Consider the following 22,048-nt stretch of genomic DNA (forward strand, 5'->3'; position numbering starts at 1 on the left):
GGAGGCACTGCAGCCCGGGGAGCACCGGAGACATCGCGGGAGGGGCGGGGGACACAGAAGCCCCTACGGGCTGGTGGGGCACTGAGATGCTGCAGGAGAGGGGGCGGGAGGGCACAGAAGCCCCTGAGGGCCGGGGGAGGACACAAAAGTCCCTGCGGGCCGGGGGGCACAGAAGGAACCGAAGGACGAAGGCGGGGGGCACAGAAGTCCCTGCGGGCCAAGGGCCACAGAAGCCCCTGTAGGACGGGGCCGGGGATGGAACAGGAGACACTGCGGGACACAAACACAGAAATCCCTCCGGGCCAGGGGGCACAGAAGCTCCTTCAGGATGGCATCACCGCAGACACTGCGGGCCGGGGGGGCACAGAAGCCCCTGCGGGAGGAAGCGCAGGGGGCGCGGGGGGAGCATCCCGAGCCGGGGCGGCTGCGGGAGGGGGGTGTCTCACCTTGAACGCCACCGGGAGGGTCTTGTTGCAGCGCCAGTGCGAGGGCAGGACGGAGCAGAGGAAGTTGGGGCTGTCGGTGCGGACCAGCTCGGCGGGGTGGTCAGCGATGATCTCCACCATGGTGCGGTTATCGTGGGGGCGCAGCCGGGGCACGGCGGCCGCCGCGTCCTGTTGCTGCTGCTGCTGCTGCTGCTGCTGGGCTACCACCACCGGGCTGACCTCGCTCATCTTGCCGGGCTGCAGGCTGCTGGAGGGGGGGCTGAACCTCCGGCTGGTGCTGGGATCTACGGGAATACGCATCACAACAGCCACAAGTTAGCGAATTGGGGGGCGGGGGGGGGGGAGCGGTAGGGGGATCGCTCGTAGAGGAGGCGTGTAGTGGGGGGTGGGGGTTGTAGAAAAAAAATATATCTAGCGAAAAAAGGGGTGAATGAAAAAGTGGAGGGGTGAGGATAAGGGGCAAAAAAAGCAAATCAGACAAAAAAGAGAAAAAAAAAAGGAGCGGATTCAACGCACGAGGAAAAAAAAAATCTCAGTCTGTTTTTGTTTTGTTTTGTTTTGTTTTTTTAAAGAAAGATGGACGGGGCGAGGGGGGATGCCGGTCTGGGGGCGCCTGCAGCCTGGAGCAGCGAGGAGGCAAAGGCTGGCGGTGGGTTCGGGGCTGCCCCTCTCATCACAGCCCGGCTGGAAACTGCATGGTCCCGGCTTCTGCCCAGCTGCAAAGCGCTGCTGCTTCTCCTCCTCCTTCCTTCCTTCCTTCTCGCACAGTCTCTCTGCTCTTTTCCCTCCTTCTAGCCACCGCTTCTTCCCTCAAGTGCTCGAGTTTCTTTCCTTTTTTCTTCCCCTCCCTCCCCGTCTTCTTTTCCTTTTCGGGTTTTCCAAAGATTGTCTTGGGAGAAGTAGAACTTGCTGCTGGTTCAGCTTCCTGGGCTGCTGCTGCTGGTGGCCGCCAGAATCGTGGCGTAACTCAGCCCCGGAGAGGAGAGGAGCGGAGAGGAGAGGGGGGGTTCAGGGGAACGTCCCGGTTTCCTCCGAAGAAATCTTCCTCCTCCGGACACACACACAGAAAAAAAAAAAAAAAAAAAAAAAAAAAAAAAAGGAGCAAACAAAAAGCCTCGCTGGGACAGAGGCGAGGAGCCGCTGGGTTCCCCCGCTTATTGCCTTTGGCTTCAGGAAGCGGGAGCTCGAGAAGGGGCTTGGGAAAAGTGGCTCCCCCTCTCCAAAAAAAAGGTGCTCCCGAAGCGATTTCGGCGCGGAAACAAAGTTACTGGGGCTGCTGGGCTGAAGAGGAAAGTCACAGGGGTGATAATTAAAAGAGACTTTAGCTAGTTCCTTTCGGAGGATCAAGACTTAAGAAAAGTTGAACTTTCGGATTCCCAGGGAAAAAAAAGCGGGGATCATAGTTGAGAAAAAAACAATCAACACAACAGTAAAACACTCCTCCTTAGGCTGATTTCTAAAATATGACCAAGCAAATTCTAGGAAAAGGCAGCCTCGGTGCAGCCCGGTCCTTCACATGAAGTCGCTGCTGGATCCAAGTCCGTTGAGTTGAATAAGCGAAAAAAATCTTGCTTTTTTTTTTCCGCCCTTGATGAACAACAGCAGCAAAAAAATAATTAAAATGTCGCTTTGTTTGAGTTATTTTTCTTTCTGGAAAATCGGGTTAAATATAATAATAATGAAAAAAAGCAACCAAAAGTAACAAACTTCTTTTGGGTCCCAAGAAGTTGAGGTCGGGGAAGATGAAGGAGCCGGAAAAAAAATAACAAACCCACGCCACAGTTTTTTTGTCCTGAATGTGGTTTTTGGAGGCTGGGATTTCTAATGATTAGGTTTTTGTGGTTTATATATACAGGACTCTCTGGCTAAGGCGATCATTATGCTGATGAGAGTCAGCAGCACGTGGTGCTTCAGTCCTCAGACTTCTGCAGCCTTCAAAATAAATAAACCAATGTGCATCCCCCCCAGGAGGAGAAACTCTCACCCACGGGGAGGGGGACGGGGAAGAGGGGGAGGAGGAGACGGTCTCCGATCTCCACTTCTCTCCGGGTTTTTTCCATTAACACTTTTGGGCTTGTTTGTTTAAATTAAAAAAAAAAAAAAAAAAAAAGGCATGAAAAATCTTGTTTGCAATTAAAAAAAAAAATTAAAAAAAAAAGTAAGAATAATCTGGTGCCAAAGGGTTTTTTGCAAAGTCTCCGGTAGTCTAAAGCCTAAACCATTTCCTTGAATGAATGAAAGCTATAAAACCCCCTTCAGACTATTAAGGTAAAGGGAGTCTGGTTTGTTTTCTCCCTTAAAAAAAAAAAAAAGAAAAAAAAAAGAAAAAAAGGGCAGATCTTATTAAAAAGCATTTACATACCCAATGGTATGAAAGTGTCACCGCCTCCCCGCGCAGATAACAGCCTATCACAACCCGCCCTCTAATTTCTAAGGCTTTACTCCGACTTGCTACTTCCACCTTCTTGTAAAAAGTCGGCGCTGCGTGTGTGCTCCTTGCTCGCCGCCTGTGTGTGACTCGGGGCGCTGTGTGTGTCTGTGTGCGCTGGGGGTGCGGGGCTCTGGCCCTTCCAGGAGCCGCTCCGAGCCCCGAGCCCAGCCGGGCTTGTCCCGCCGGACCCTGAGCCAAAAGCCGGGCGGAGCTGCCCCCCTGCACGGCTCGGGGGTGTGCTGTGTGCCTGCCGCTGCTGCTGGGGGCACCTCCGGGGCTGTTTCCGCACCCGCGGAGCCTCCGCGCCCTCCTCCCGCCGGGCGGCAGAGCTGTCCCCACGCCTTGCGGTCCCCGCTACCCCCAATTTCTGTCCCCCGGGGCAAACCCGGCCGTGCCCGGGGAAGGTGCGTGCAAGGGCGGCGGCGGCTGCTGCCGCGCTCTGCTCTGGAGCACAGAACGAGCCGCAAGCTCCGCCGATCGGTCACAGGGGAGAGCTCTCGCTCCGCGCACCGCGGCTGCGGCTGCGGCTGCCGCCCCCGCTTCGCGCCCGCCGGGCGCCCACCCAGCCCCGGCTCTGCAGCCATCCCTCCATCCACACATCCATCCTTCCATCCCTCCCTCCGCTCCGCGGCTTTCCCACGCTTCCCGCGGGGAGCGGCACCCCCGACCCACTGCCTCGCAGGGATCTGTGCCCTCCGCTTTTTTATTTCCGTTCTTTCCCCAACTTTTTTTTTTCCCTTTTTTTTTCTATTTTTTTTTTCTTTCATTTTCTTTCTTTCTTTTCTTTTTCCAGCCCGAGGTTGAAAAGGCTCTGGAAATTTTCTATCGCGTTGGGAAAACGCGCTTCATGGGGATAACGCTGCAAACCCCTCCTGAGCTCGCTCTGCTTCTCCCGACAACCACAGGGATCTGCTTTTCCCCAAAAGTGGCCACAGGCGTTTCCAAGGCACAATTACTCATCACCTATACGGATTAGTATATATGCAGAAGCTCTGGTTGGCTGTGGTTTTGATACAGAAAATATATTTTTTCATACTTATTTTGGCAAAATATTTATGTCCATAGATTCTTTTGGCTTCCTCCCCCCCTTCTTTAGCTGGCTCAAATACATTCCCTAAAAACCATTCCAAAGGTGCTAGAAAGAAGGCAAGGGGTTGTTTTATATCCAAATGCTATATAAGCCTGACAATCATGATTTATTTCATTTCAAACAAGAAGATACGTTTCCACTTTTAATTAGTCACACTAAAAATTTTACAGTCACCTCTCTTCCTACTAAAATAAAATAAAAAGTTAATTAGGATAAACTAAAATAAGTCATTGGAAGCTACCAGTTTAAGGTCACTTAAAATAGTCCAGGGTTATTTATAATGTCGAAATAAAATTTTCCACTGAGCGCCCTAACAAAGTTTCAGGTATCTGGCACAGCTGATTTTCAGTCTCCGTGCAAAAATATCTTTCTGCTGAACATTTACACATTTAACAGGAACTTACTAAAGTCTGGAACAGATCACAGCTCAGAGCTCTAGAATTTTATTTAAATGGTTATGGACAAATTAATAAAAGTACCAGTAATGTTTATGGACCTACATAAAAGCTGGATGGGATTTTTCAGAAGAAGTCATTCATGTTATGATATATATAATCTGGAACGTTTGCTTGGATTTGGCTGGAATGGAGAGCAACCCTGCTGCTCGGCTTTCCTTGGGTTTTATTTCAGAACTTCTCGGAATTTTAGCACTGGTTGCAAAATGGGTCATATTTTAAGATCTTAGAGAATTGTAGGAGGTTGGTGAAAAAATGTGCTTGCGCTGCAAGTTACATCTTAGCAAACACCTTCTGATCCACTTTACAATATTGGATTTTCATTAGTATGGCAGTGCGTGCTGCAATTTAAATTGTCTTTTCGTTTTTCGCTTTTAACTGTGTTATGAATACAGCCATAATTAGACTGCTTTTGGACAAAAAGGTAATGTTTTAACGAGCGCTGGGTTTGTTTACCTTCACATTTCTGAAATGTAGGCCCAGCACGCTCCTGTTGTAACTACCGGGTGCTCAAGATGAAAAATAATTATCAGATATGAAAGATTCTAACCTGGATGATGTTCCCTAAATAAATAGTTTCAATGCCAGTTTTCTGGGCTGGAATGTGCTGCGAATATGAGGAATACAGAATTTATTTTGTGCCTCTCTATGTGTGTAAATAGCCTTTGTGAAATGAGAATAAATGAATGGGTTCACTCGGTTTGTTATTGTATTTGATATTTTTAGCCAGAGCGACTACAGCAATGTCAGCAATTATTACTATAGTGAAAGAATTGCCAATATTCTTGTTTCCAACATCTACCTTTCCGAAGCTTTTTATTCACTCGTGAAACTGTGCATTGAGCCAAAATATGTGAACTTAAGTAAACTTAATGCTACAGCAGGTTTTGCCTGAATTTCCATTCATTTCAGTAGGGGCGAGATAAGCTCCAGTGTCTCTTGGCAGCGCTTTACTTTCGCTTTGGTTGGAAGTTGACTGTTTGCCCAGCTATTCTTTGCTTTTTCTTAAGTATGACAAATAGTAACTCTCCATTAGCACGTTACTCGCTCTGCTAAGTAGGCGTGTGGCAATGAGCTCTGTAACTGCAGCATTCTTACTCAGACTATGGACTACTAGGGTTTGTTTAACTACTGCGTCCCTGCCCAGATAAAAGAAGATTCTTTTTGTCCTGCAACTAGTTGAAAGCATTTAATATTTCACCACTATGAACTGCTTTCTAGCATTGATAGTGCCAGATATAAACAAAAGCATAAAAGTTTGAAAGGCTAGAAAATAATTTCATTAAAGAAAAATGAGCCTGGAGAATATTACTTTTTCCTCCGGTATTTTCAGTAGGAATTGAGGACTGAGAGCTGAGGCTCTTGTTTTCTATCTCAGGATTTGATGCTGAATGCTCTGGGACTTCAGACAAGACTTTTAGCAAATTTTTCTTCAGTATAAAGTGAGGTCCTAACAATTACCGTATACCTTTTAGGCATAGAAAAAAACGTGTTAAATTCTCAGAGGTCCAAAGATGAGCAGGGCTCAGCATCTAGTAATACTAGGAAAGAAAATTTGTAAATCTGGTGGGAAACCTGCCCTGTCCCTGCTGAAACACTGTTGGCTTTTCCACTGCACACAGCAAAACATGGGCTATACAGACAACGAAGTAAACAATTACTGCTTCTGTATTTTTCCTAAATGATGTATTTTCTGCTTCTCTAATAAGCAGGGACTGCAAGCTTAGCTGTGGGTCGTCCTGTAGAGTTCTCCCATTTCCCTCCCTGTCTGCAGCCTCTCATGCCCCATTGGGATTGCATGTATTTCAGAGAGGTTTAAAGCAGCAAATGACCATGTCATCATCACGAGGGGAAGAAACGGCGCCCTACTCGTCATCCTGTAACGGCCTTTGAAAGAGAAAGTATGACCTGTGCTTTCTGGCACTAAAAGTCTTGAACATGTAATAGGATTAGAAAAATGTATGACCTGTCATTCTCAAATATATATATATATTTTTAATTGCAAAATGCAAACTGAAAATTAACTGTAGGAAGTTGTTAGGGTCTACATAGTTAGGGACGAACTGTCATTTTTCATGGCAAGAGCAACTTTGTCCTTTTCCATTAAGTCTCCTTCCAACTTCTGTTTAACTAATTTCAGAGTGAGGAAAAGGATCTTTTTTTGCCTTGGATTAATTCAGATGAAATCAGTATGTTGTTTTAGAGATAGAAAGGCTAAAAAATGAGATCTTAAATTTTTTTTTTCCTTATTTCAGCATATGTAAAAGCAGCATGAGCCAGAAACTTCACAGTTATTTTTTCTGTTGACCTTCGTAAAAACTGGTTCTCTTGACTAACTATGGGGAAAGTGGGTGGTATAACCATAATTAAAAAGGATTTATACAATTTGGAACCTTGCAGAGTCCCTAAATTTTGCATGCTGTTTTTTAAGAGTCTAATGAAGTGCTCTCTGGCCAGATACAAGCTCCATAAAGATCATGCAGGAGATACTACATGATATAAGTCAGTCTCTAGTGGGAGAGGGGTTTTTAGTGTTTCTAACCACAAGCACAGCACCAGATCCTTGCATTTACTCTCTCAGTGTTGCAATGATGATGATTTGCATTGTAAATCCATTTTCAATAGCATGACGGCAGAAAAGAAGTCTCTCTTAATAGCACAAGATTTGAAGTTGAAGCATTGGAAAAGCAATGAATAGTGACAGGCTTGTTCTAAAAAAGATGAAAATAGAAAACTCTGAAAGAGATGGTAGAGTCTATGGGAGTGAAATAGAAGAAAACACATGGCAATGGCAAATGTAGAATAAGCATAATGGCCACAGCAAACTACCTCTTTGTGGACTACAAAAACTATTTTTGCCCTTTCTTTCCTGAAAGTTCATTCAGGCCAGACCAGGGCATCAAGATTAATTGTATTTACAGTGTAACATAATGTAATCCTGAAAATGCTGAGCATCCTGCTTACATCTTGGCAGAAATATGTGTGTGCCCCACATCAGGTGTGGCCTTCAGGCCTTGGGTGTGGGAGCAGAATGGGAGCAACTCCTTAAGTCGAGTGTTGTGGAATTGGCAGCCAAGTCACAGGAGACAACAGTGCCAGTCCAAAAACAAGCCATAAGGGCAGGTGACAGAACATTAGACATCACAGGAATGATTCTCTCTAGTAATAGAAGACAAAGATCTGGCAGAAAAAACATTGTAGGTGAAGCTGCCAGCAGTATCTGCAGTTAAGCTTGTCTACCACTTTCCAGTATAAGACCTTGTTTTCACTCATATAACCTTGCCAATTTTTAGCTGCTCAGGATGAGCTTTTCAATCCTGAGTCTGCCTCAAGCTGAGTTTTTTGGAAACCTGCAGCAGAAATACTTTTGCTGCTTCTAAGAGCAGCATTAAGAGAAAACACGTTGTTTCACAACACTTTAAGATTTCATCCCAGTATCTATTTCAGAGCTGGGATGGGGAGTTTTACTGAGTAGGAGAGGGATAAGGAGGAAAAAGCAGATAAGTTCCTTTTGTTGCCCCTGACCAAAAGGATCCACCCGAACTTGGCTGAGTTAAAAGCTGCTGAAAAATTGTTGAGGTTTTTCTCGCGCGTGCTCAGTACAGATGGAGGAGTTGGCAGCTGACTTTTGCAAAGCCTCCATAGCAGCACTGGGCTTGCTAGACTGGATTGGATCTGTAGTCAGTCTAGTCTGACCAATATTGTCCCTGACAGTAGGCTGCACTCTTTTAGAAGAAAGGATAAGAAACCCTTGAGTCAGCAGATAGAGATGGGATCTATTCCTCCTTTAAGGTCTCATCCTAGTTAATAGTAGTTTATAAAAAATATAATCAGTATGACTGTCAGCAGTTCAGTTTTAAATTGTGTCTTTTGGAAGTCTATAATTCAACCATAAAAATTCCTTACAGGCTGAAATCTGGCTTATACTCTTAGTTCAGAAGTCAAAGTTCTCTACAGATTTTTTTCAATAGTCTGTTTTGAAGTGATAGAAAAAATAGTCATGTACAAATTCTGGACATTTCTTTCACAACACACTTCATAATTCAGTTATTATAAGCATGATAAGTTTTAAACTATTTGTTTCAGATGCTGGTCAGGCCCTAGAAGGATTGAGAATAATTAAAATTTTCACCATGAACAGAAGACATTCAAATATGAATAAGGTTCTCTGACCTTGGCATATTAGGAGGATTATGATACTACGAGCTTATGTGATGCAATACCAAAACCTGTTATTCTAGTTTACCTTATAGATATTTAGATAATTTATTAAATGCACATATTGAAAAGCAAGGGAGAATCCTTCTGTCTTTTTGTGGCAAAACTCATCATGAAGACAGTCACACTCCTAATTGAAATACAAGAAGGATGACATAACCTGGAATTATCCAGGAGGAACAAGCAAGAGGTCCTCAGAGGGGGCAATGCAGATGCAAAACCTTTCTTGGAAGACCACAGCAGCTCTCATTACTACCAAGCTTCCCTTTGTAGTGGAGAAGATAGAGCAGCTCTTCCCATCCCTGGAATGCTTTCAAAGATACTGTGCTTGGCACCCCGAGGTTAGCGCGATTTTTGAGCAGATAAAAGCCCATTACATGAAAAGGCAGATCCCATCCTTTTTTTTTTTTTTTTTTAAGACTTGGTAAGCAAAAAAAGAAAATTCTCATTCTGTCTGCAGTTCCACTGATTTCAATGGGAGCATTCATGGAATAAGATGCTGATTCACATAAGAGAATCAGGGGCAAGACTTTAGCTAACTTGCTGCTTTTGGTTACTCACCTTATCCTTTCAGATTTCCATGTTTAAATGTTCATCTTGGTAAAGAACATGTCAAGTCTTTCAGCTCATAATTTCTACTACATTTAGAGAGCTGGAATAATTTATATTTTTAGGCATGAAAGAAATGTCTTCCACTGTTTCTGACAATTGAAGAACATGGACTGAGGGAAGCAGAGGAAAGCTCTATTTACTAAACACCACATGTAGATTACCACTGATAGTTTTTCTAAGGAAATTTATGACCTGTGTGGAGTAAATAAATTCCCTTTTTGGTAAAGAATCTGCAGCCAATCATTCATGCTTGCTTAGAGACATTACTGTTCATGTTGCTTTTATGTGGAAGCCTACAGTAAAGGGTGATGTTATGTCTAAAATAGACAGTTGGCAGCTAAAAAAGAAAAAAAAAAGCTATTTCTAACATTACTTATCATGAGATTCTTGCTAGATTATGGAACATTCACTCTGGTTCAGGAAAGAAAGAAAAGATAATGACAGGACAATTATAATTCTTGTAACTAATATGTTATCTGCATACACGCACTTGCATGCCCAGCTCCATTTACTGGCAAGTTATGGCATTTTACACATTTGAAATAAACAGAGAGCTCTCAGTATGTTCAGAATGTTTAGTAAGTCAGAAAGCTGTTTGCTCTGTATCTCAAAGTAAATTAGAATGGGACAGACACTGCTTCTCCTGGCTGCCCACCTTGTATTCCCATCATCACACTCCTTCCATGCTCCCCTTCCTCTCCCCCTTTTATGCTCTAGGTCCAATAGAGACATAACCATTTAAGATCCAATAGACACATAACTATTTATCATGAATACTAAGCAAGAAGAAGAAGAAGAAGAAGAAGAAGTAGGAAGGTCCATCATGTTTTCAGAAATATGTGTTTCTCATGTACAAGTAACTCAGTGGCTTTCAGCTGTACCCCTCTTGATTTACACTGGCGTGAAAGGGAAACTGGGCTGTTAAGTCCACCTGATTTAATAGATGCACAAAACATGTTTGCTTATTTTCTTCTATCACATGTGAAATTATCAATACAAAGTTCAATATTTTCACATTCCACAACAAAAATATTTTGAATTTAAAGTGAGTAAGTGCCTTTCTGAGTGATGATCCCTTGTCCTTAACTCACCCCCAGCACACTTCAGCATGTGGGCTCTGTAATGTCATTGGGGCTGTGCCTTGTCTAGAAGAATGACCTGTTTCTGATGAGGGGTGTCAAAAATAGTTTTCCACCCTCGGATCCACTCAAGTACCAGTAGAAGTGGCTGCCTCACTGGTCTAGACAAGGTCAGGTAAGTTCACTGCTTACCCTAGCAAATCATGCCTGTTGAGGGCTCATGGGACAGCTTGCCTGCATAGGATTTGCCTCAGAGTGTAGAGAATTTGCTACAATAGGTGTTGAACTCACTGACTTTGTCCACACTGGATGAGCAGTTGTTTTCAACACTGCTCCAAGATGTGAGGAGAGTGGGCGGACGTTTTGACAGCAGTTGTCAAAAACACCTTGTTTCTCTGGGGAAGGTGCATGCCTACCAAAATATCCATACTCTAAAAGGCCCAATTCAGTAAACCTGGGATAGTGCAAAGTCCCCTACGACAGCATGGCCTCTGTCTTTCTGTGCTGGTGTACACTGGAGGATGTCAGATGATGAGCAGGACTTTTAATATATGGTCCCTTATAATCTACATCAATATGGAATTGAAGGCCACAAGCCAATTGCCAAAGATTATGTTTTCTAATTCAAAGAACAGTTAGTGGAAGAAAATACCCCTGATATAAGTAAATGATCAAAGCTCTCACCACATGAGGCTGCTGACATGATAAATAATGCTGAATCTTGCTGCTCCTTCATACACTATGTGCTCCTCTGAGCACATGTGAAAAAGCATAAGAAACTATTTTGCAAAACCTGACTGGGTCAGGTATCTCTATTTCTTAGATGTTAATTAATAATTGACCAGCTCTGTGGAAGCACCATTAAAAAAGTGGATTTTACAGAGGTTTTCTTTTTCTATGGTATTTATTTTTGTAATTATGCAAAGAATAAGATGGCATATGAGGAAGGAAACTGAAGCAGAAGTTATTTTTCAAGTGGATAAAAGAAGATGCTATTTTGTATGGAACAACTTCTAGTTGACCTTTGCAATAAATGCCATAAAATACCATTTTGGCCACAAATGGAGCAACATTTTTTGAAGGATTAATGTTTAATCTGTCTGTCTGTCTATCTGTGCAGGATTTTAAAAAGACTGGAGGAAGCTAGCAGTCCACTTTCACTTATAATTGCATCTGTAAAACTTTAAAACTGCAAGATCTTTCTCTGCTGTTCTGGATGCCATTAGCATTAGCATATTACCACAGAAAAAGAATCAAAGGTAGACAGTGAACTTCATAAGAAATCTTCCAAAAGCCTTCCATTCCTCAAAAACTTTAATTCCCAACAAGATCCTGACTCACACAAAACCCACTAAAATATATGAACTGTTCAGGAGGCTCACAGAGTTGATAACAGTCCGAGTATTTTTTGATAATGACAAAATCCAGAGCTGCATTAGATTGGAGAAAGTAATTTTTGAGGAGTTTTGAAACCCTGGAGAAATTTCAGAGAGGTCAATCACTACACTTACCCTTGCGGGAATTTTTTCTTTTTTCTGAGTTGAGGGGTTTTTTTGTCATCATCTTTTTTTTGGCATTGGTACAGATTTCTATCACAGCACATGACCTGTGGCATTCATGCACTATTGCACAAGTACCATGCAGTCATTCCATGTCTTTCCTGGCCTTGGATCTTAGATGAATGTGAGCCTTAAAAAATAAAATCGACACTCAAAAATCTAAATACTTTACAAATACTTTTAAACGGAGGGATAAAAGAGGTAGCAAGCATAGGGAAAGATTCTCTCCAGATTCAAGAGCTCTGTATTGGCACTCTGTAGACATTTCCCAGTCAAAATGCTTTAGCTGATCCCAGATGTAACACTGGCTCATTGGAAAGGTTGACTGGGTATGTCCTTTGGCTGATCTGAACACACTGCCTATAGTTTAAAATCAACATCCTGACTTTTTCATAATTTAAAAACCGTATCTAAATCATTAGTGTAAGTGTATTTTAAAATGGCTCTGTATTTTCCATCATGATACTCAGTTGAAACTGGCAGAATGGAAATTGGAGAGAAGTTGCAAAGAAATAAAAAAGTATCTTGCTCTGCTTCCCAGCTACAGGAATGACCAAAGCTGCCAAAGAAGCACCTTATACAAAAGGAAGACTGTCTGGGGAAGAGGTAAGGATATTCTCAGGAGCTCTGTTGAAGGCAGTACTTCTTATCCAAAAGAAAGATGGAAATATGTAATTGTACCCTTCCTTTAAAATCAGGTCTTGCTGCTTTCCTGTGTGTTACAGATCACACGTTATTTTACATTGGAAGCTTGGTGTTAAAACCTAAAACCTAAGGGCCAAGTTCTGCCCTTAGATACACATGCACCAGTCCAATGAGCTCAAAGAGAGCTGTGTTCATATGTTTAGCAATGGAATTTGGCCCCAAATATTTAAATATTTATTCAGAGAGAAAAAAAGCTTCTCTGATATATTTGTATCTCATATCTAATGTACACAGATTGCCACTATTGGGCATCCACCCTGAGAAATAAGAAGTGTTGGGGAACCATAAACTCAGCATGCGACCTGCTCTGCATGGTCAAATAACATGAATTTGTCTCAGAACATTAAGGAAATTAAATCTTTAGCAACCTGTGGCTGATGTTATTTATTCTGCAGTCCAGTAGTAATTTGATGCAAATTGCTGGCGCTGTTCCTACATTTCAAGAAATTACTGTTTTGAATGGACTGATTCTAGAAACTTTCATTATATGAATATGCAATCCAGAAAGCACTAATGTCCCCTGCTTATATTTCTTCTGCAGAGGAAAGCTCAGTGTTCTGGCTAATTCTCACTTATCTTCCAAAGGCTTATGACTGGAGCCCATAATAACCTAACCATGTCATTTGGAAATGGTTAACCTGAGGATCTCACCTGTTCTCCACGGCAAATGACCCAGATGTGTTTTTGCTAAGGATACAAAGGATTCAGAAACCTGAAAATTTTCCTCAAGCAACATAATACTCCAATTTGTATATCTAATGTAAATGAAAAGTAACTATATTTAACTGCTATTTTCCTTGGACAAATGACAGCTAGAGGAGAGCTGCGTTCCAGGTTCAGACACCTAAAATTGGTCTAAAAGCAAATGTTTATATTTATGCTAGCTATTTAAGCTCCCATGATACTCAATAGTGACCTAAGGCTCCATTCACTGGCCTAAAATTAAGCTTCCAATGCCATTACAGATGCCTTGGGCTACCTAAAAAATCCCAATGGAGCTGGCACATCTGAGTCAGGACCTATGTGAGATGCTTTGGAAAGGCAGATGGAGTGAGACAACATAGCCCAGAGGACTTGACATGGATAACTGAGCTCAGGCCTCACAAATGCAGTCAGTGGCTTCTGGCCTGCACTGAACATGGGGTTTCCAATGAGACCTACTCCTGATATTGTAGTTGCTAGAATACTTCCTGCTTTTAGGATAATCACCATGCTTTTGGTTCAGTCAAGCTTAAGCTACCTTGGTTGTGCATTGTGTGCAGTGCAGGGGTTTACTGCTCTCATTTTTAGGTGACAAGGATATCCAGCATACTGCCAGAGTGCTCTTGTCAAAGCTGCATTGTTTTTTGGGAACAGTCAGCTTCATAAGAAAAACCCTACATCAAAGCTCACTTTCTGTTTTTATGGCCTTTTGGCTGGAGCTCTCTAACCATAGAGGTCACCCTTGAATATCTCTGGCTATAGAGGTGCAATGCATGATGTTGCCAAAATGCTGTGGCCCGTGTAGGAAGAAGGTACAAACAAAAGCATGTGTGGACTTGTTAAATTCATTAATAATCATGGCCAGTTGGGCCTTCTACCCAAGTCTTGCCTCAGCACTAACAAGGTGAGTAAAGAGTGATCCAGGACCAAGAAATTCTTCACTGGTACAAATTGTGATTTTGGTTTTCTCTGGTGGTTATCTTGGTTGAGATCAAACCTCAAGCATTACTTCAGATAACATATACAATTATTAGCATAAGCTTCCTTGATTGTGTGTAGAAACTCCCAGCCTCATTTGTGGAAGCCATGGTTTTGAAAAGGGCCCAGCAAAGAAGAACTATTTAAGGTGTAATCTCAGTTAGGGCAGCTGATTGGACAGGCTGGAGGAGTTAGTGGCTGTCAAAAGGGCCCCCCTAAAGTAGTTTTTCTTCAAGTGCATTGATTCAGATCACTCAGGAACAAAACTCTGCTTTTATCTTGTGTTACATTTAATTCATATGCTGCTTACTGAAGGGTGTGCCTATCGTGTTGGCTTCTGAGAGAAATGTTAATACATGTGCAAAATGGCTACTACAGATTGAAGGTCTTGGTCACAACTGGATTACACAACACAAAGTTCTGTCCTCAAGATCATGGTGCTACCTAATTCTGTCTCTCCAGGTCTTTAATCTCCAGGCATTGGAATTGCCTCAAATACATTTTGGCACGGAATACATAATTATTTTCATATTGTGCTAGTCTACTCTCCTGCTTTCATCCCTACGAGCCAGGAGTGAATAAGAGTTGGCAGCTTCATACTCAACTATTATATTGCACAGTACACTTTAATCAGCACCCTAATAAATAGCACGCCCAATTAATTGGGACATTTGCCAGCAAACCAATTCCTTTCCCTGTACTTCAGTGGCTGTAAATGATGGATAAATAACATTCTTGCTGTTGTCTGTGAGCATATTTCTTGTAATTAACAGGTATGATTTGGTGTTTGCTGGCATGTGTTTCCTCAGTAGCTCTGCTCACTTTTTAGTAGGCTCTCTGTTCCTGCAAAGTTACTAAAAATAAATAAAGAACAGATTTCCCTTTCAGTATTTGCTTAAATCAAGGTAGTCCTTTTGTATTAAAAAAAAAAAAAAAAGTAATCTATCCATTACACTCCTATATGGTTTTGACAATTAAAGGTGGTAACTTAATTAGCATGTTTCTGTTTTAATTAGTATGGTGAAGAGGCCTTTGCCACACCATGGAATAATTTATAACAAAGGGAGGGATTTCTCCTTACTTTTTTTGAGCAAGGGTTGCACGGTGGTTTGCTTTAAAGTGGTATTTCCTTTAGGGAGATCCACAGAAGTACAATCTATTTTCCTAAACTGGTATATGCTATGATTTACTGTAGGCATGTGACAGTTTCACTTATTTGGACACCCTTTGACAAAACAATAAATAAAAATGAACACAGCAAACTTTTCTAATCCGTGCATTCCTTACAGATTGCTTTAGTGGAGACTGAAAAAAATATTCACAGTAAATGAATATGAAAAGGGAAATGGTAGTGGGGAAATCTCAACAAGGGATCTTAAAAGGCAGGATGGCTATGGATCAGCAAAGGGTAGAAACATTCATGTAATTAAAGGAGAACATAATTTGTGGGTTATCTGAAAAAAATTGTCCGGGTTGGCATTTACTTTGACTTGTTGGCAGGAGGAAAAGAAACCGCCCTGTACCACTGCATAAGGTTCCTTATTAGTTGTGGCTTCTGCAGAGGCTCCGTCTCCTCTTTGGAGCATGGATGATTTCTTTCATTACATAATCTAGATTTTTTTTTTTTTAATAGATTGAATTTTTTTTTCTCCTGTGTGTGCAAATTCTCTTTGCCCCAATGCTTCTATACTGAGGTTATTATGCCGAAGGAATGCAAGCGTCTAGAGTAACAATGGTTCATTTTCCTTTAATGACTTTGTCGACAGGATGGAGACATTTTTGTGGTGTGATGAATTCACTCGGTCTCCCGTTGTGTTTTCTCCACATGCTTTGGAAACTCTCTCTCTCTCCGAGAATTGTGGCCATCCACTCCAGCAAGAGCTTCATTACTTTATATTCATTGTATTTAAATGACACCCCAGTGGTACTGACCTCCTGGGATGATTGATGTAAATTATATGCTATGTAGGGGGAAAATAAAATCTTTTTCTGACTTTTTATGTTCTGCAGAGAAATAAAAAGTGAAAACAAATGACAGAGAAAATCAGGCCTATTCAAAGTGAAACTTTGTAAGCATTATGGTTTGAGCAGACTCCAGTTTGTAAAAGTGCTGAGACAGTTTATAATGACCTCACGATCTGAAAGGTGACCTGCAAAGGGGAAACAATTTTATATGTGCCCTTTTTTGGTTCTGCATAATACACAAAAACTTGATCATGGTTTTTTTTTTTCCTCTCTGCAAGTATTGTAAGAATTCAGACTCAAACAGTGCCTCTGCACTTTTACCAGCTAGACAAAAGCACAGTACTAGAAGGGACACCTCTGTCCTCTTTCCTCCTATCTTCTAGCAGATTTCTTTTACTAGCTTCAGATTTCATAGCCAGTAGGTATCTGTCTTGTTCAATTATTCTGCCAGGAGTTATCACCTATAGAAGTGGCAACAGGGTGAGTGTTCTTTCAGCAGCCCAGCTCACCATTGGGCAGTAACTTCAATCCCTTATGAACTGGTAACCTCTCACTGCAGGCAAAAGGGTTCTGCACAGCAACACAATTTGTCAGGAAATGTTTCTGTCAGTGCTTTTTCAGGCACCTCACCAAGTCACACTGCCTCTATCCAAGCTCCTGGAAGTTACGTAGTTCACACTGGACATGCTCAACCATATTATCCCAGTAATTCCGGTATTAAAATTACCATATGGAACTGGCACAGTAATTACTCTATTTTTTCTATGTTTTTACATTAGTCTGTCCTACCAATTCTGAGATACATAAAGATATGCATAGGAATGTCAGCAATACGCTGCCTTGCCTCCCTCAGTTTAATGTAAGGTTTTGACACATCACAGAATTTGGCAAAAAACTTGAGTGGCTGCGGGTTTTTCTGCAGTACCTTTCATAACTTGACAGAATGTTTTGATTCTCCTTTTGGCCGGGAAAATGCTTATCGATAATCCTGCTTTGGCTGGGGTTGCCCAGATATTTTAAAATGTGTAACAGGAAGGAACAGTTCAGGCTGTCCTCCTTGCAGCAATGACTTAAGACTTTGCTGTGCAGGCAAGAATCAGCAGTGTGAGGCCTCTCATTCTCCAGGATAATATCTTGGTGTTTTGCCCTGTTGCTGTCAGTGCTCGGGCTGGTATCAGCTTTACTTTCATAATCATAAGCAGCAGCAGCAGCAGAAGGGAGAGGGGCTGGCAGCACTCGGCAGCGAGTTGCAGAATCACCTCGTCTTTCTGAGGCTGATGTGGGAGGTGGGAACAGGGAGGAAGAAATGCAGAGCGGACTGACAGAGTGTTTATATGAAGTAGCAAGAAGGACGGGGAGTGAGTGGCAGCCAAAAAAAAAAAAAAAGGTAAGGGTAGCAGAAGTCAGCTAAGGAAAAAAGAAAATAATATGACTTTCTAATAAACTGGAATTCGGATTGTCCCTAGTATGTTAAGATCATTGCAGTGGTTGCTAGAGCTTTCTTCTTCCTCCTTTTCTTATCCAGCCCCCCCAAGAAGTAAAATGCTAAGATTTACATAAATGATGAAATCTCTAAGCTGCCAGTTTCTTAGAATGAATCCCAGCAAAAATGATATGAATCCTTCTCAGGAGTCACAGACAGCAATTTGAATTAAAAAGGGACTAAGAAGGGCAAAGTAAAACACAGAGTGTAACTTTTGAAGTTATGCACCCCCCCAAACTTTTGAGAAAAGTAAGGTTTTTTTCAACGCATTAATGGTTACTCCATTTACCTCTGTTGGTCCCATTTATCCGCTCTACTTTATACCATGGCACACCTCAGCCTAACAAACCTGCATGTGACAAGCGGAATGACCAAACTAAACTCACAGAAACTGACCATTGGGAGGTGTTGAAGGAACAAAAGGTTGAGATGAGAAAGGAAAGGTTAAAAGGAAGGTAGGTTAATGCTCCAGCTCGCCTAGTCACATACATCCCCATCAACCTGTCGAGCTGGCAGGATTTAGGAGGAGGAAAGCCATCACTGCTAGGAATCAGAGGAAAATATGTGTATGTAACCATACCAACGTATTGAACCAGCAGAGCATAGAAGAGAATATTTCAGGTGGAAGGTACCTACAATCGTCCAGTCCGACTGCCTGACCACGTTTGGGATGACCCAAAGTTAAAGCATAGTGACATTGTCCCAAAGCCTCATACACTGAGAGGGGTAGAGCATCAACCACCTCTCCATAAGTCTGATTCAGTGTCTGACCACCCTCTCAGTAAAGAGATGCTTCCTCATGTCCAGCCTAAACCTCCCTGGCTAAGCTTTGAACCAGTAATGTAATGGTTAAAGTAGAACAGCTGGGTGTCGCTGTAGTAAGGATCCACTGGTATTTCCAAGGACAAAGATGAGCACAGGTCACTGTTGTTCCCACTGTGCTATTTTTGAACACCTGTATTAGGCTGTGGCTGCAGAGATGAGGGTGTGCTGAGGCTGGACACCTGTGTACGCCCACACCTCCCTGCTGCGGGGGGATCCAGCTGTCTCTCCCCAAAATTTCCTGGCTTTGTGGACTCACAGCAGACCTGGAGCCGTTTCCTGCTGCCCTCCAGCAATGTCTCGCACTGAGGGGGAAGGAAAAGGTGGCCATGGCCCATCGGGCAGCACCTGCAACAGCATCCCCGGACGTGTTTAGGGAAAGACTGGATGCAGCACTGAGGGACATGCTCTGATTGACAAGGCGGCGATCGGTCATAGGTTGGACTCCACGACCTCAGGGGTCTTTTTGAACCTAACTGATTGTGTGATTCACAGAATCACAGAATTGTTAGGGCTGGAAGGGCTTTTGGAGACCATCCGGCCCAACCACCCTGCCAACCACCCAAGGCAGGGTCACCTGGAGCAGCTGACACAGGAATGCCTCCAGAGAGGGACAATCCACAAAATCCCTGGGCAGCTGATCCGGAGCTCTGCCCCCCTCCATGTAAAGAAGTTCTTCCCCATGTCAAGGTGGAACTTGCCGTGTTTCATTTTCTGGCCACTGCTCCTCGTCCTGTCGCTGGGCAGGACTGTAAGCGCCTACCACCGCTCTCTTGACACCCGCCTTTGAGATACTTGCACGCATTAACTCTCGGCGATCCTGCGCGCTGCGGGGGCGGGAGGAAGCGGCGGCAGCCCCGCCTCGGCCCGGCTCCTCCCCGCGCCCTGGGAGGCGCCGCCGCCTCGCCTCCGTGTGTGGGGCGGCCGCTGTGGCGGAACCGGCTCCTCCCGGCGCGGGCGGCGCCATCTTACCCCCCCTCCCTCGGCGGCTGTGGCGGCGGTGGCGGGCGGGGGGAGCGGCGCGAAGCTGCCGCCGCTTTTCCGTCCCCCTCGTTTCTCGCCTCGGTCCAGGCGGCGCGTGGAGGGGAAGGACCGAGGTTCAGTGCCTGCCCTTCGCTTTCCCCTCTCGGCTGTCCGCACACGGGGTGGGGGGACCGGGCACCACAAGCTGCTCCCACCCTCCTTCCATCCTTCCTCCCCTGCACATCTCAACCTCCTCCTCCTCATCCATCCATCCATCCATCCATCCCCGGGGTGAGCCTTTGAGTGAGTCACTAGAGAGGGCACGCAATTAGAGAGTGTGTTGCTGTTATTAAGTGAGGCTGCTCGTTGTTGGGGCCTTGAGGAGCATTAGCGGGGCGGTTCCTGCCCGCGGTACCTGCGGGGCGGGCTGCGGGGGGCGCGGGCTTTTCTGGCGGCTTCAGTGTTCCATTGCACCCTGCCCTGTGCACTTTGTCGTCTTGCAGCTAATCTAGGTGTTCCTAGGACCCTTTTTTTTTTTTTTAATTTTTTTAAAAGTATGTTAAAAATTATGTGACAGCAGCCAGGTTTTGGCCTGCAGTACACTGTGTGCTGTTGGGTGTTGTGAATTTCTTGGTGTCACTCTGATGTTGTGAAATGTGACTAGTTTGTAAATTTCATTTGGAGGATGTGGATTTTATTTATTTTGCCCAAACAGGTGTGGTGATTCCTTAAATGGAATCCTGTGATATTCTCTAAGTGGAATCCTTTGCATTTGGCTGTTCATTCTTGATGAGAATTTTTGGATACATACATTGATCCCCTAACTTGATGGTATTCCTGATATGCCAGAATGTTTACATAAAGTCTGTAGTGTTCCTTACAGAAATTACTGGTAATCTGTAAAGACTAAATCGTTAGTCCTTACAGAAATTACTAGTAAATGCTAAACACCTAGGACTCACTGTCCAGGAGAATGTTTCTCTGTGTCAGCTCTAAGTGGTTTTTCCATTTTAGAATATTTTTATACTTCCTGTGTACAGATCAACTGCTTCTAAGTTCCTAGAAATTACACAAATGGATGATTTGCAGTCGATGACTGCAAAGCACAGTATACATGCAAAATATATATTACTCTGTTCGTGAAATGGGGGCAGGAGCCTGATGTTGCAGACAATGCAAGTTTGCTCTATGGCATTAGTGTTAATGATTTATTGTGAGACTTTTGATTTTCTACAAGTGAATCTGTTTCAAGGTTTGCAGCAGTGTTGGCGTTACGCTAAAATTTTCTTTTGAAGTCTTTGATGTAACTCCCACATCATTCTCTTTCTTGGTACAGGCCTCGCTTTCCCTTTGGCTTAAGGCAGCAGTGCAGACTTGGCAGGGTGCAGTGCACCCACCCTCTCTCCCTTTTTGCATATCTTTCTTCACTGTTGGCCAGATCCAAGGCAGCATCAGTCCTTTTGTTAACTTTGGTGGACTTTACACAGGCTCCTGTTTGCATATTACTAATATACAAATCAGACTTTATTTTGGTTCCTTTCTCTCCTGTGTGTTGTTGCTGTGGAGGTGGGAATGTTAATGGTAAAAGTTGCATTTTCAACTGTAACAGGATAAATTTATTTTATTTTGAAAGCCCCATCTTTGGCTGTGCAAGTTTGAAAAAGTTAGTTTTCAGTTAGATAAAGAGATTCTTAGCTATGATGATTTTGAAGAAAAGCTTGAGGTCTCATTCAGAATATGCTAAAACTGTAGGAAGAAAACTCAAAGTTGTGTCTCTGAGAAGTAAATAAGAAATCCTTTAGTGGCATTGAACTTGTGACTTTCAAATCTATGGATTTGAAGATATCACTGAAGGTTTTACAGGAGCCTTTTGAGCCTCTGACTGTCATAACCAGCTGAATTACTCTCTTGGGCCCAATTCTGAGTAGTATAGAATGGAGCTGTTTGAGAGTTGATTAGTCAATTAGTAACTTGTCAGCGTAAGCAAGCTGTAATTTAGCAAGCTACAAGTGTTTTAAGAATTGCCTACATATAACAGTGTAGAGCAACAGTGAACATTGTTCACGTTGTTATTGCTGCTCTGATGTGATGCCCTCGAGCAGTGAGACCAGCAGCTAGACAGTGTCTTTCTAGGTCATGACTGCAAGGCTGTTCTAAGGCATGAGGCCAAACCCCAGCAGTGTAATTATACCGTAGAAACTAATTGACTTAATGCTCTCGTTGCAATTGTGAAATATCCAAAGGTGTAGATACACAAGCATGTAAAGAAAAGGAAACTAGTTAGGCCTATGTTCTCATGGGACCAGGCAGTGGTGACTCAGTTATGAGTTTATCTGGAGCTGATCAAAAAAACTGTGTGTCAAAGGTACTGACAATGGTATTGATTTGATCTGTAATCTGTGTTTCAGATGCTTGGCATTTGCAGTGCTAGGTAGAGTCGTTATTAATTTAAAGTAATCTTAGTAAGTGTTTTGCAAGCTATCACAGGTGAAATTTCTATTTATAAATAATCTTTGGCTTTTCTCTACCCTTGTATTTTG

General features: G+C 43.2%; 2 protein-coding genes across 8 annotated transcripts in view; one reads left to right on the forward strand and one right to left on the reverse strand.

Annotated features, from left to right (window-relative positions):
* Window positions 1-2,065, reverse strand: part of RUNX2 (RUNX family transcription factor 2) — a 157,869-nt gene extending 155,804 nt beyond the window's left edge. For 2 of the 5 annotated variants that reach the window (XM_085057064.1, XM_085057063.1), the window contains exon 1: window positions 447-2,061. In XM_085057064.1, the coding sequence (XP_084913190.1) occupies window positions 447-746 (300 nt within the window). In that variant the 5' untranslated portion in view covers window positions 747-2,061. Of the gene's footprint in view, window positions 1-446 lie in introns of all 5 variants that reach the window. The other 3 variants (XM_085057061.1, XM_085057060.1, XM_085057062.1) reach the window with 3 other exon arrangements.
* Window positions 2,066-19,465: 17,400 nt separating this feature from the next.
* SUPT3H (SPT3 homolog, SAGA and STAGA complex component) overlaps window positions 19,466-22,048 on the forward strand; it is a 253,319-nt gene continuing 250,736 nt past the window's right edge. Inside the window, exon 1 of one of the 3 annotated variants that reach the window (XM_085057066.1) lies at window positions 19,466-19,811. The gene's annotated coding sequence lies outside the window, so the exon portion shown is untranslated. The remainder of the gene's footprint in view (window positions 19,812-22,048) is intronic. The other 2 variants (XM_085057067.1, XM_085057068.1) reach the window with 2 other exon arrangements.

The sequence above is a fragment of the Lichenostomus cassidix genome, chromosome 3, assembly GCF_008360975.1.
Source record: "Lichenostomus cassidix isolate B80296 chromosome 3, HeHo_3.0, whole genome shotgun sequence".
In the NCBI taxonomy this organism is placed as follows: domain Eukaryota; kingdom Metazoa; phylum Chordata; class Aves; order Passeriformes; family Meliphagidae; genus Lichenostomus; species Lichenostomus cassidix.